The 14,023-nt window shown below is 36.0% G+C and overlaps 1 protein-coding gene across 1 annotated transcript in view; it reads left to right on the top strand.

Moving 5' to 3' along the window:
- The window catches only part of PTH2R (parathyroid hormone 2 receptor), a 123,852-nt gene that overhangs the window by 66,578 nt on the left and 43,251 nt on the right, over window positions 1-14,023 (top strand). Inside the window, exons 5-7 of the mRNA XM_049888021.1 lie at window positions 5,377-5,487; window positions 5,609-5,730; window positions 10,859-10,956. Coding sequence (XP_049743978.1) covers window positions 5,377-5,487; window positions 5,609-5,730; window positions 10,859-10,956 — 331 coding nt within the window. The remainder of the gene's footprint in view (window positions 1-5,376; window positions 5,488-5,608; window positions 5,731-10,858; window positions 10,957-14,023) is intronic.

Here is a 14,023-nt window from a genome sequence, read left to right on the forward strand (position 1 = left end):
TCAGGCAGAGGGAAGAAGATACGCAAAGGCAAGGAAGTATGAGCAGTTACACGCCACATGAATTACACTTAAAATAACAAGTTAACTAGATGTAAATTTATATAACATCTAAAATGTATGAAGAAAGAAGTCATATGAAACATGTAGATGAATAAATATGAAAAGAGAAAAGGCATTTTCTTTGAGATCCTTCTCCATTCAAATAGGATCAAATTAAAGCTGGCCAAACTTTGGTCTGCCTTTCAGTGAAAATGTCTAGTTATTTGTAAATTCACTCAAAGTATCTTCAATTTATATGTATAAAAAAAGAGTGTTATTTTAAACTCACTAGCTAATTTAAGGAATTTTTATTAAAAAAATTTTTTTTTTAAAGAACCCCAAAGATTTCCACAAGAAAACTACTTGAACTAATTGAAAAATTCAGCAGAGTAGCAGAATGTAAGATCGACATAAAAAAAATCAATTGAATTCCTGTATACTAACAAATAGAACTTCGAAAAGGAAATCAGGAAAACAATACCATTTATAATAGCCCCTACAAAGATAAAATACTTAGGAATAAATCTAACCAGAGATGTAAAAGACCTGTACAAAGAAAACTGCAAAACTGTATTGTAAGAAACCAAGAGACATACATAAATGAAAAAACATACCATGCTGATGGATCGGAAGACTCAACATTGTGATAATGTCAATCCTACCCAAAGTGATCTATAGATATAATGCAATCCCAATCCAAATACCAACAGCATTCTTTATGGAGATGGAAAAACAAATAATGAACTTTATATCGAAAGGAAAGAGGCCCCAGATACGCAAAGCATTACTGAAGAAAAAGAACAAAGTAGGAGGCTTCATATTACCTGATCTCAGAACCTATTCTATAGCCACAGTAGTCAAAACAGGCTGGTACTGGTACAATGACAGACACACAGACCAATGGAACAGAATTGAGAACCCAAATGTAAATTCATCCACCTTTGGTCAGCTGACCTTTGACAAAGGACCAAAGTCCATTCAATGGGGGAAAAGACAGTCTTTTTAACAAATGGTGCTGGCAAAACTGGATGTCCATCTATAAAAAAATGAAACAGGACCCATACCTCACACCATACACAAAAACTAATTCAAAATGGATCAAATACCTAAATATAAAACCAAAAATGATAAAAATCATGGAAGAAAAATTAGCAACAACCCTAGGGGCCCTAATACTTGGTATAAATTCAATACAAGCCATAACTAACAATGTACAAATACCAGAAGATAAAGTAGATAACTAAGAGCTCCTGAAAATTAAATAGTACGCTCATCAAAAGACTTCACCAAAAAGTAAAGAGAACCTACAGACTGGGAAAAAACTTTTGGCTATGACATACCTGACAAGGATCTAATTTCTAAAATCTATAAGATACTGCAATACTGTAACAATAAAAAGACAAATGATCCAATTAAAAAATGGGCAAAAGATGTGAACAGACACATTACCAAAGAAGACATTCAGGTGGATCACAGACACCTGAGGAAATGCTTGTGATCCTTAGCCATTAGAGAAATGTAAATCAAAACTACAGTGAGATACCATCTCACCCTGACATTGCTGGCACAGATCAAAAAAACAGAAAATAACAATTGTTGGAGAGGTTGTGGGGAGATTGGAACTCTTATGCACTGCTCGTGGGAATGTAATATGGTACAACCACTGTGGAAAATGATATGGTGCCTCCTCAAAAAACTGGAAATAGAAATACTGTATGATCTAGCAGTCCCACTCCTAGGAATATATCCTAGAGGAATAAGATCCATCACACGAATAGACATATGTACACCAATGTTCACTGCAGCATTATTCACAATAGCAAAAAAGATGTGAACAACCTAAATGGCCATCAAGAGATGAATGGATAAACTTTTTTACACACAGTGGAATACTATGCAAAGATAATAAACAATGATAAATCCAAGTAAATCTCAGAACGTGTGGATCTGAAGGGCATTATGCTGAGTGAAATAAGTCAATCTCAAAGAAACAAATATTCTATGAGACCACTATTATAAAAACTCAAGAAAAGGTTTACACATAGAAAAAAACAATCTTTGATGGTTATGAGGGAGAGGCGGGGAATCACTAACTCAATAGCAGACAAGTGTTAACTTTGGTGAAAGGAAAGAAAATACACAATATAGGGAAAGTCAACACAACTTGACCAAGGCAGAGCCATAGGAGCCTCCTAGACACATCCAAACACCTTGAGGGACTGAGTTACTAGGGCTGAGGGCTGGGGACCATCATCTCGGGGAACATCTAGGTCAATGGGCATAACGTAGTTCATTAAGAAAATGTTCTACATCCTAGTTTGGTGAGTAGCATCTGTAGTCTTAAAAGCTTGCAATCAGCCATCTAAAATACGTCTATTGGTCCCATCACGTTTCGAGCAAAAGAGAATGAAGAAAACCAAAGATGGAAGGAAAATATCAGTCTGAAGGACCAATGGACCACAGAAACCACAGCCTCCACTAGCCTGAGCCCAGAAGAAATAGATGGTGCCCAGCTACCGCCACCTACCTCTCTGACAGGGATCACAATCGAGGGTTCCAGGCAGAACAGGAGAAAAAATGTAAAACAAAATTCAGATTCACAAAAAAAGACCAGACACTGGTCTGACAGAGACTGGAGGGACCGCTGAAACTATGGCCCCTGGACACCACTAACTGAGAACTGAAGCCTCTCCACTCCTGAAGTCCACCTTTTAGCCAAAGATTAGACAGGCCTATAAAAGAAACAACACATGTGAGGAATGTGCCTCTTAGTTCAATCAAGTATAGACCAAACGGGCAACACTTGACCAAAAGCAAAGACAAGAAGGCAGGAACGGACAGGAAACCTGGAAGAATGGACATGGGAAACCCTGGGTGTAAAGGGAAAGGGGGAGAGTGCTGACACGATGCGAGGTTTGCAATCAATATCATAAAACAATTTGTGCATAAATTTTTGAATGAGAAACTAATTTGGGCTGTACTTTCACCTAAAACACAATAAAAAAAATTGAAGATTGAAAGATGTGTAACAAATGTTTAGGAATAAGATATTATGTTGCCTGCAATTTACTTTAAAATGTCATAACAAAAAATATATTAGATGAAATAAAAATGCTAAAACAGTAATAACTGTTAATTCTTAAGTCATGCTTGTATAATATTTTCTCTTTTCTTTCTGAATGTTTATGAAAGAAAAAAATGTAAATATGTATTCCTATTTATAAAACTATTCAATTATTTAAAAACAAAAAAGATAATATTATTTATCCCAGTTCTACTTCTGAAAAAAGACCAAGTTAGATTCTTCAGATTTTAGATTGTTCTAAATATCATTGCTTGAAAAGCTTCATTACTAAGTAGTTTGTCTTGGCACACACAAAAGATTACAAGAATTATAATTAATGGTGTTAAGTTATAAAGGGAGATTGGTGAGTCATTAAGTAACTAATTAGTGTCTTGCCAAATAATAAAAGCATTTACTCACATATGATATGAAATGATTATCAAAGAGAAGATGCTAATTAAGGTTCTGTGTTATTTAGAGGTCATCATTTACCCAATCTTTTCAACTTTCTGTGAATGTTTATCCGTGTGTTTGTCAAAGAGCCATCAGAGAAATAAAACTGACTGTAAATGGACGTGATCTGCAGAAACATTTGGGGGGAGCATTGGTCTCTTTAAATTTTGGGGAGTGTGAAGATTGGTAGTGGTGGTGGGATCTTGTGGGGACCTAGAAAACTGTACTTCTTAAAGCGTAAAGAAAAAAATCAGATGTTTTTCCCATAGCAATTTAAAAATGACATGAATACAAAATAAGCAAGTCATTGGATGTTACAGTTGTATGAAGATTTTATTCCATCATGTGACTACGTCTTGCCAGAAACAATGTATGACTGCCCAGCGTAGATTTTAGAGGAACAATTGGGTTACAGGAAAACAAGAATATGTGTCCTGGGTTAATTTATATAGATTTCAGAATCGACTCGACGGCACTGTTTTTTTTTTTTTAATCAGGTATAAGATTGAACAGTCCAGATGAATAAAGACATGCGACTTGCTAATGGCATTGGAATGGATTGGAAGCCATATGGGATGCTGTCAAGATACAGGAAAGAGTCTAGGGCAAAGTAGATGGGAGAGGTTGATTCAAAACACTCTGTATAAACAGGAAAGAAAGAAAGAAACAAACAAAAAGCAGGTAATGGTGGAAAGAGAAGCAGGAGAAGCTGTGCAGCTGAAGCAGGAGCCAGTGCGATGAGTTTCTGGGTCATTTGTGATGATGTAGAGCCTCAGCTTGTATTATCTGGGCAAAGTAAGGCTGTTTCCAAGAAAATGTTCTCTTCTCCAAGAACACTGTGGGCAGGGGAAGCCATGTTTTTCTTATTGCTTCAGCAGTCCACAAAGCAAATAAAGTGTTTGTTTCTCTGTGATAGGTTGGACACTAAAAAATTTCAGGTTTATGCTGAGTTATTTTCTGTAGTAGGCAATGGTTTGATGAGTTCTGTAATCAGACTTTAAAACCGAACAAACTGACACCATGATCATTAGCTTAAAGAAAGACCCTCAGCTAAAGTTAGTGTAAGTGGTAACCACAAAAATTCAGAGAACTATAATAAATAGTACTTGTGGGAGGCAGAAAAATGGCCCTCAGAAGATGTCCATACCCTAATCTCTGATGTTAAGCCTGTGTATGTTACTTTACGTGATAAAAGGCATTTTGCTGATGGATTTAAGGTTAGGGATCTTAATATAGGGAGATTATCCTGGATTATTTTGGTGTGCCCAGTGTAATCACAGGGACCCTTAAAAAAGCGGAAGAGGAAGGCAGAAGCATCCCTCAGAGATGTGGCAAAAGGGGAGAGTGCAGGAAAGATTTGAAGTGTGAGAAGGACTAGACCATCCCTTGCTGACTTGGAAGATGGAGGAAGGGGGCACAAGCCAAGGACTGCAAGCAGCTTCTAAAAGCTGGGAACAGCTTTCAGCTGACAGTCAGCAAGGAATCAGGGAGCTTTGTCCTCCAACCGCAAAGAGCTGAAATCTGCCAACAACCCAAATGTTCAAGGAAACGGATTGATTTGTAACTAATACAAGTGCAATTGTTTAAATCTTTTTAATTTGCGCAAATCAAATGTTCTGGTTGTCTGGACCTTGGATGAGGTTAGTAGGTGAATTCTGGGCATTCGTATCATATCTACCCTATTCTAATTTCTAAAACTACCAATTTGTTTTATATTTTACCACAGGCAGAGATCTGAAATTTTGTATATTTGAATGCATTTATTGTCTGGTTCCGACTAAATTTTTCTTTGTTTGCTTTTTAATTTCTATCTTCACCAGAGGGAAATTGTTTCCCAGAATGGGATGGACTAATTTGTTGGCCCAGAGGAACAGTGGGGAAGATATCGGCTGTCCCATGCCCTTCTTACATTTATGACTTTAATCATAAAGGTATTGCCTTTTTCTAAAATGATTAATTTGAAACAGAATTCTACTTTTCTTTCTTTCTTTCTTTTTAAATAGACTCTAAGGGAATTGAGCAATTTCAACATCTTTCTTCATGTCTTTGTAGGAGTTGCTTTCCGACATTGTAACCCCAACGGAACATGGGATTTTATGCACAGTTTAAATAAAACTTGGGCCAATTATTCAGACTGCCTTCGCTTCCTGCAACCAGATATCAGCATAGGAAAGGTAATGGTATTTTTGTGTTTGTGAAACTTTAAAGGAAAAAAGAATAATGCTTTTGCATAATTCTTGGTTATCAGCCATCCTGTATAAAAACCCTTTTATTCTTTAACATGATGATTATAAAAGGCTGATCTAATTTCACATCAGTGTTGTTTCCAATATAGCAATCATATGGAAACCTTGAAAACTTCCAGATAGTTACTTGTAAGTTATACCTGCTGGTTTAAAAGCCATGCTTTAATTTATAGTACTTAGACCTCTTCAGTAAAAATACACGATAATATATAGGTGTGATGCTAGGAGTCAACATGATAAATGGATGTACGAATGATTTTTTTGAGGACCCTGACCACCTAGAGTCTACCATGCATAAACTCTCCCAACATTAGAATTTTCCTTTATGCCTGGTGATGTTTTTGGTAGAAAGAGCAGTAAGAGAGAAGTGGTAAGTTAAAGATTTCTTTATTATTACCATTACTATCATATATATGGAAACCCTGGTAGCATAGTGGTTAAAAACTACATCTGCTAACCACAAGGTCAGCAGTTTGAATCCACCAGGTGCTCCTTGGAAACTCTATGGGGCAGTTCTACTTTGTTCTATAGGGTCGCTATGAGTCTGAATTGATTCAATGGTAATGTTTTTTTTTGTTTTATCACACATATATTAGTTGCAATTAATATTGCTATTAGCATTCGTAGTCCCAACTTCCTTTCTTAACTTTCTTCTTTTCTAACGTAAAGCACTATCACCTTACTGAACTCTTTAGTAAGTTGCTGAATGATCTTCAGTTTTGTATTTTATCACTGACAATCTTCTTGGATAAAATTAGTCAATGGAAAGAATTTTTCTTAGATAAAATTGGTCAGTTTTGGGAGATTATCACTCTACAACAGAACTAAAGCCAATATTGAGTGAATATAAAATGCTTCAAAATAAATTTCAGTTTCAATGACAGAAACATTCACTGATTTTTACTATACTCTGTAATAAATTTTGTTGTGCTTTAAATGGTGAAAAATAGAGATCTTTCACAGCTTTTAAATGTCCATTAGATTAAATCATGGTTTTATTTATACACAATTCTAACTTTATAACCATTTTTTGTGATTACTGTGTATCCCAAGAAGCAAAGCAATTAAGGATGGTTGGTATACCCAAGATATGTACTATTTCATATAAAACGGGTTTAAAAGTTAACTGAAAAATTTGAAGAATTTCATTAGCATAAATAATTAATTTTATCTGCTTAATTAAAAAGATAAAAAATGTTTTCTATTGTTGACAATCATTAAACAACAATTTGAGAAAGTTTAAGAAAAATAAGTGTCTACTAATAAAACTATCTCCTAAAGTTTTTATATACTGGAGGGCAAAATGATATTACTTATTTATAAATTATAATTTATTAATGGTTATAATGACTTTTTTTTTAATATGAAGGAAAAGGAATATACACATGCATGTATTTAGAAAAAATGGCACATCTTTATTGGAGAAATAAGACTGAGGTGTTTTTAAATACCTATTATTTTGTTCTTTAAGTAATTTCTACATCATTGGCTTGGCAAAGTTAGGTAATCACCTTTACTAAAAAGAAGAGAAGGAACTATTATAAGGCACAAAGTTATTAAATTCTTTAGAATGTGGTATTTAAAATATTAGCACACTGTAGAAGTTACCATGTAATATAGGTCATACTTAAAGGCCATGTGACCTTCAGGAAAGCAATTTGGCAATATGTATGAAAACGCTTCAAAGGGGTCATATCCTTTGATCTTATAATTTTACTTCTAAGGTTCAAGCATAAGAATTTAAGACGGGGAGAACTTAATGAAGAAAATGCTCAGTGAAGCATTATTATTATTATTTTTCATGAATAAACTCAGTTTATTGCAAAGTAGTCACGGTAAGGCACACAGGTAAGACCACAAGAGAACCTTGACAATATAAGATTAGTCAAATGATTGGAATCCAAACCTTTAGACGTCAGGCTTTTATCTTTAACGAGAGGAAGGTTCCCTCACAGCTGCCCATCACAACAGTGATGGGCAAAGCCTGCCGCTACATTCTTTCAGTAAATGTGCCAAAGTCCAGGGTTCATATGTGATTTTCTCACCTTGCCTTTGAAGCATGAATCTTTATAGTGCATAGAATTTAAGATTCAAATAAAGAAATGATTTAAATAAGGTCATACATATATATGTAAAGTATTTGCAATGTTCTGGGAAATAATTTTGTTTTAAGTTAACTGAAAACAAACAAACCAACAACAACAAAAACCAGATAATACACATTTATGTAAACTGAGATAGCAGATACTTAAAACAATAGGAAATGATACATAGAAATAGAATGAAAGGAATTACATGAAATATTAACAGTGTTTATTTTTTTGTTGCTGAGGATTTGAGAGATTTTTCCCCCTCTTTTGTATTTTACACATTATCCAAATGTTTTCTATAATAAACTTTAATATTTTATTAACAGAAAATAACATGTAGTAAATGCTTAAAACAAAACAAAACAAAACAGAATACAAAGACCTCTGCTTTCAGTCAGGATGTAGGAAATTACAATTATCAGAATAAGCTGGATACGACTCAATCAATAATTTGCAAAAACCTATCAGAAGCTGAAGATGCAAAGAAATCTAAATGAACCAACTCCAGAAATGAGCAAGTCCTTCCTATGAGAGGAGAGATCCATGGCTACATTCATTTCTGGGACTGTAGCAAAAGGGGTACAACCACATCAAGTCAATTCTGACTATAAGACAAAGTAGAACTGCCCCACAGAGTTCCCAAGGAGTGCCTGGTGGGTTCAAACTGCAGACCTTTTTGTTAGCAGCTGTAGCTCATAACCACTATGCCACCAGGATTTCCCAACCACATCACAGAAGGGGATAAAAAGAAAAGAACCAAACGTTTAAACCAACTTTTAACAGACAGGGCTGGTGTAAGGGCATAGAATTCCAAGGAGAGAGCATCGGTCACAGTGACCTCTCAGCCACCAGCCAATTCTTTCCTATGGGGCTTTCACTGAGTATATGGAGCCAGTATGCCAATGGCTAGGGGTAGTGCAGGAGGGCTAAAAGAAATCCTCTAAGATTTGCATGGGACCCTCACAGAATGAAAGGCAGCAGTTAGTTGAAGGCATGGGGCAGAACAGAGGAGCTGGGTGATATCCCTTGAGGCTCAGAAGGCCCTCACTAAGTCTGTGACTGCTGCAGCCATAGGTGGTGGATGGGAAGCTGAGAGAGAGTCCCCGGAGATGCAAAGGGCTCTCATGGAGTGAGTGGTTGCTACAGCTCACTGAAGGCTTAGGAAAGATAGGACAGCTAAGAGAAAGCCAAAGGAGTGCTGAGACAGATCTCCCCAAGGCACAAGGAGCCATCTAGAGCAAGGCATTTTCTAGCTGAAGACTGGAGCAGAGCAGGGGGATGGAATAAAATAATTTTTATTGACCTCTCTTCAAGTTCACTGATCCTTTCTTCTGTGTTCAGTCTAATTGCTGACTTCATTTTTATATTGTATTTTTCAGTTCTAGAATTTTCATTTGGTTTTCTTTTTAATTTCTTTGCTGAATTTCCCATCTGTTCACACATTTTAAATGTACCTTTTCATTAGATCATCTAATATATTTATAATACTTATTATTAAGTCCTTATCTGTGAATTGTAACATCTGAATCATCTGTTTTTCTGGTCTTATTTTGACTCTTGATTTTGGGTTAAATTTTTCTTTTCTCTGCCTTGTGATATTTGATTACGTGCCAGGCATTGTAGGTAAAAGACTGAAGTATATATTATTTACCCCCTGAAATGGTCAGGCCTCTTCCTCTGTCAGACTGGTTAGGTGGGAAGGTTGGATTACTTTAAAATTGTTGTTAAATTTGTTTTATGTTTTGATAGCAGAATCAAGACTTACCCTTGACAGAGCTTGGGATCGGACCGCTAGTAACCTTCTAAGAATATTACATAGGTTTTAGTCCATCTGGCAGCTTACCCAGCCATGGAAGGTTTCCTTCTGCTTTTGAAACATCCATCAGCTTTTCCAGTTGCTGGGGATTTCACTTTGCTTTGAGCTCTGACCCAGGCTTTCTGTACCTCATTCCACCCTGCTGCCCTGCCCCCAGTCTTCAGCTAGACACTGCCTTGCTCTAGATGAAGGCACCTTGTGTTTTGGAGAGATCTTCCTCAGTTTTCCTTTGGCATCTCTCTTAGCTCTCATGTCTTCCTCAAGCCTTCAGTGAGCTTCAGAAAGTATTGATACATGCAACAACTTCGATAAATCTCCTGGGTATTATGCTGATTTTAAAAAAAAAAACAACAATCTCAGACATATGATTCCATTAATATAACATTTATGAAATGACAAATTATAGAGCTGGGAAATAGATTAATGGTTGACGGGGGTTAGGGATGGTGGGGGGAAGAGGGCAGGTGTGACTATAAAGGGTTAGCACAAGGGAGATTTTTGTGGTAATGGAGCAGTTCTGTATCTTGATTGCAGTGGTGGTTACATAAACCTACATATGTGATAAAAAGACATAGAACTATACACACACGCACATTATAGCAATGTCAAATTCCTGGTTTTGACATGTAGTATGTAAGATATAATCACTGGGAGATACTGAATGAAAGATAAAGGGGATATTTGTTACTATCTTTGTAACTTCCTGTTAATCTGCAATTATTTCAAAATAAATAAAAATTTGAAAAATAATTGCTGATATAGATAACTATCAGTGAATCTCAAAACAGTATGTTGACAAAAAAAAAAAACCAGAGATAAAAGTATAATATGTACTATATAATTCTAAGAAGTCCGAGAATAGTCAGCAAGTATATGAAATACATGAATAGGTAAAAGCTAATTTGTGGTAACAGTGGTTACCTGGGGGTGGGTAGTGGGTGGTTTTGTGACTAGCAAGGGGCACAAATCAACTTGATTGTCAAAGCTTATCAAAGTACTTAAGATGTGCACATTTTATTTTAGGTAAATTATAATTCAATTAAAAAGTTAAAAATAAAGTAGAAAATATATTCCAAAAATGACATATTCTTCTTGCTAGTTTTCTGATAGAACAGTCCTTTAACATGTGTGTGTATCTCTTCTCCTTTAGCAAGAATTCTTTGAACGCCTCTATGTCATGTACACTGTTGGATACTCCATATCCTTCGGTTCCCTGGCTGTGGCTATTCTTATCATTGGTTATTTCAGGTGAGTGACTCAATCATTCTTTCTCCATGAAGGGACAGGTTCTGCTTCCTACCCATAGAAGACACAGAGATCTCATAAAATATTTCCCCAGACCACAAGTTTTTTAATTCAGTACAGTTAATTATTCATGAGTGTCATGGATTGAATTGTGTCCCCCAAAATATATGTCAACTTGGCTAGGTCATGATTTCCAGTATTGTATGATTGTCTACCATTTTGTCATCTGATGTGATTTTCCTTTGTGTTGTAAATCCTATCACTATGATGTAATGACTTGGATTAGTGGCAGTTATATTGATGAGACCTACAAGATTAGGTAGTGTCTTAAGCCAATCTTTTTTGAGACATGTAAGAGAGAAGCGGGCAGAGAGACGTGGGGACCTCATACCACCAAGAAAGCAGCGTCAGGAGCAGAATGCATCCTTTGGACTCAGGTCCCTGCACGAGAAGCTGCTTGACCAGGGGAAGATTGATGACAATGACTTTCCTCCAGAGTTGACAGAGATATAAAGCCTTCTCCTAGAGCTGGCGCCCAGAATTTGGACTTCTAGCCTATTGTACTCTGAGAGAATAAACATCTGTTAAGGCCGTACACTTGTGGTATTTTCGTTATAGCAGCATTAGATGACTAAAGCAATGAGAAATTAAGTTTTTTGTTTGTTTGTTTAAACACTTCAGTTACTGAAGCAGTATCAGACTTTTAAGCAATAGATCTGCATTGCAGTGTATTTGTTTGCAAAGTGATACAGAGCAGAGTTGAATGAGTTACAAAAATTTTCACTCATGATATAATGGCTTATTTCACTTTGCTCAGATAATTTTAGTGCTACTGAACAGAAATTTGTCTTAAATAGTCTCCCAAATTATCTGATGTCAACACATAAATAGTCTTTATTGCTTTTGTTGTGGTTTATTTTTATTTATTGTACTTTAGATGAAGGTTTACAGAACAAACTAGCTTCTCATTAAACAATTGCTGTGGTTTATTTTACCCACTTTTGTTGTGGTTTATTTTTTACACACTTTTATCCAACTCAATTCAACTTAATTCAACACGGAATTTCGAGCACCAATATGGAGATATGAGTGAACAACATGTGTAGTATGTATGTATTCATGAAGCTCACAGTTGGTGTGTAACACAAATATCTGAGAAAACAATTGGTATTTTAGTATTCCTTGTCAACCACTTTAATTTTGTTCTATAAGAATTGTTGTTATTGTTAGCTGCAGTCGAGTTGGCTCTGACAGCGACTTTATATGTAACAGAACAAAACGCTGCCTTGTCCTGTGCCATCCTTACAATCGTTGGTATGTTTGAGCCCATTGTTGAAGCCACTGTGTCATTCCATTTCATTGAGGGTCTCCCTCTTTTTTGCTGATCTTTTACTTTACCAAGCATGATGCTAATGAAGTTTTTAAGTATAAGTTTAACACAATTTGATTTGGGGATTATAGAGGGATTCCTCACAACAACATTGTAAAGTTGGCTTGGGAGGTATTATCACATTTTAGAGACTAGGAAATTAGAGCTAAATGTCTAAGGTAACAATATTGTACGTAGTCAAGCTGCAAAGGGAACCTCTTTATCTAGAGCTCATTCCACTACACTAAGTTTAGCTGTGGTCATTGGTCTTGCAAAATTTTGCTGAAGATAATTAAAAAATGATCGCAGCGTTACATCCACAGGAAACTACCAGAAATTCAAGCCAGATTCAGAAGAGGACATGAAACGAAGGATATCATTGCTGATGTCAGATGGATCTTGGCTGAAACCTGAGAATACCAGAAAGATGTTTACCTGTGTTTTTTTACTATGCAAAGGCATTCGACTGTCTGGATCATACAAATTATGGATAACACTGTGAAGAATGGGAATTCCAGATCACTTAATTGTGCTTGTGAGGAACCTGTACATAGACCAAGAGGCAGTTGTTTGAACAGAACAAGGGTATATTGCATGGTTTAAAGTCAGGAAAGGTGGGCATCAGGGTTGTATCCTTTCACCATACCTATTCAATCTGTATGCTGAGCACATAATCTGAGAAGCTGGACTGTATGAAGAAGAAATGTGACATTGGGATTGGAGGAAGACTAACAACTGTCAATATGCATGTGACACAACCTTGCTTGCTGAAAGTGAAGAGGACTTGAAGTACTTACTAAGATCACAAACTACAGCTTTCAGTATGGATTACACCTCAACATAAAGAAAACAAAAATCTCACAACTGGAACAATAAGCAACATCATGGTAAACAGAGAAAAGATTGAAGTTGTCATAAATTCTAATCGGTTCCACAGTCAACACCTATGGAAGCAGCAGTCAAGAAACCAAAGAATATATCGCATTGGGCAAATCTGCTACAAAAAATCTCTTTAAATGTTAAAGGGCAAAGATGTCACTTTGAGGACTAAGGTGTGCCTGACCCAAGCCATGATATTTTCAGTTGCCTCATATGCATGTGAAAACCGGACAATGAATAAGGAAGACTGAAGATAGATTGACACAGTGGCTACAATAATGGGCTCGAACATAGCAATGACTGTGAGGATGGCTCAGGACTGGGCACTGTTTTGTTCTGTTGTACATAGGGTGGCTATGAATCAGAACTGACTTGACAACACCTAACAACAACAAGCTTAGCTGTGTCTGTTCAGAACAATAGATAATTTTTTGGGGGGGGTGAGATAATTCTTTATGAGAAGGAAAATGCTACAAAATAATTCAAGAGAAAACAAATGACTAAGTAATAATTGTTTAATTTACATAATAATTAATAACAGTATTTAACAGTAAATTCTTTCTATACAACAAAAAGTTCTGCAAAAATTATAGAAGCTCTTCTTTTCACCACATAAAATACCCCCCGATTAGGACAGTAAATAGCATTTAAGTCTCTTAAAAATCAAAATGTACTTATATATTGTGATAGCCATTATTCATAGTCAATATTTGCCACGTACACGGATAACGTGTTTGGCTGAACAATGCTCACACCTGAAAACTCCTCCAGTGAGGTGTCAATCAATGAAGAGAATCATCTGAGCACAAGGAATATAAATAC

Source organism: Elephas maximus, chromosome 6, assembly GCF_024166365.1.
Source record: "Elephas maximus indicus isolate mEleMax1 chromosome 6, mEleMax1 primary haplotype, whole genome shotgun sequence".
NCBI classification, from domain to species: domain Eukaryota; kingdom Metazoa; phylum Chordata; class Mammalia; order Proboscidea; family Elephantidae; genus Elephas; species Elephas maximus.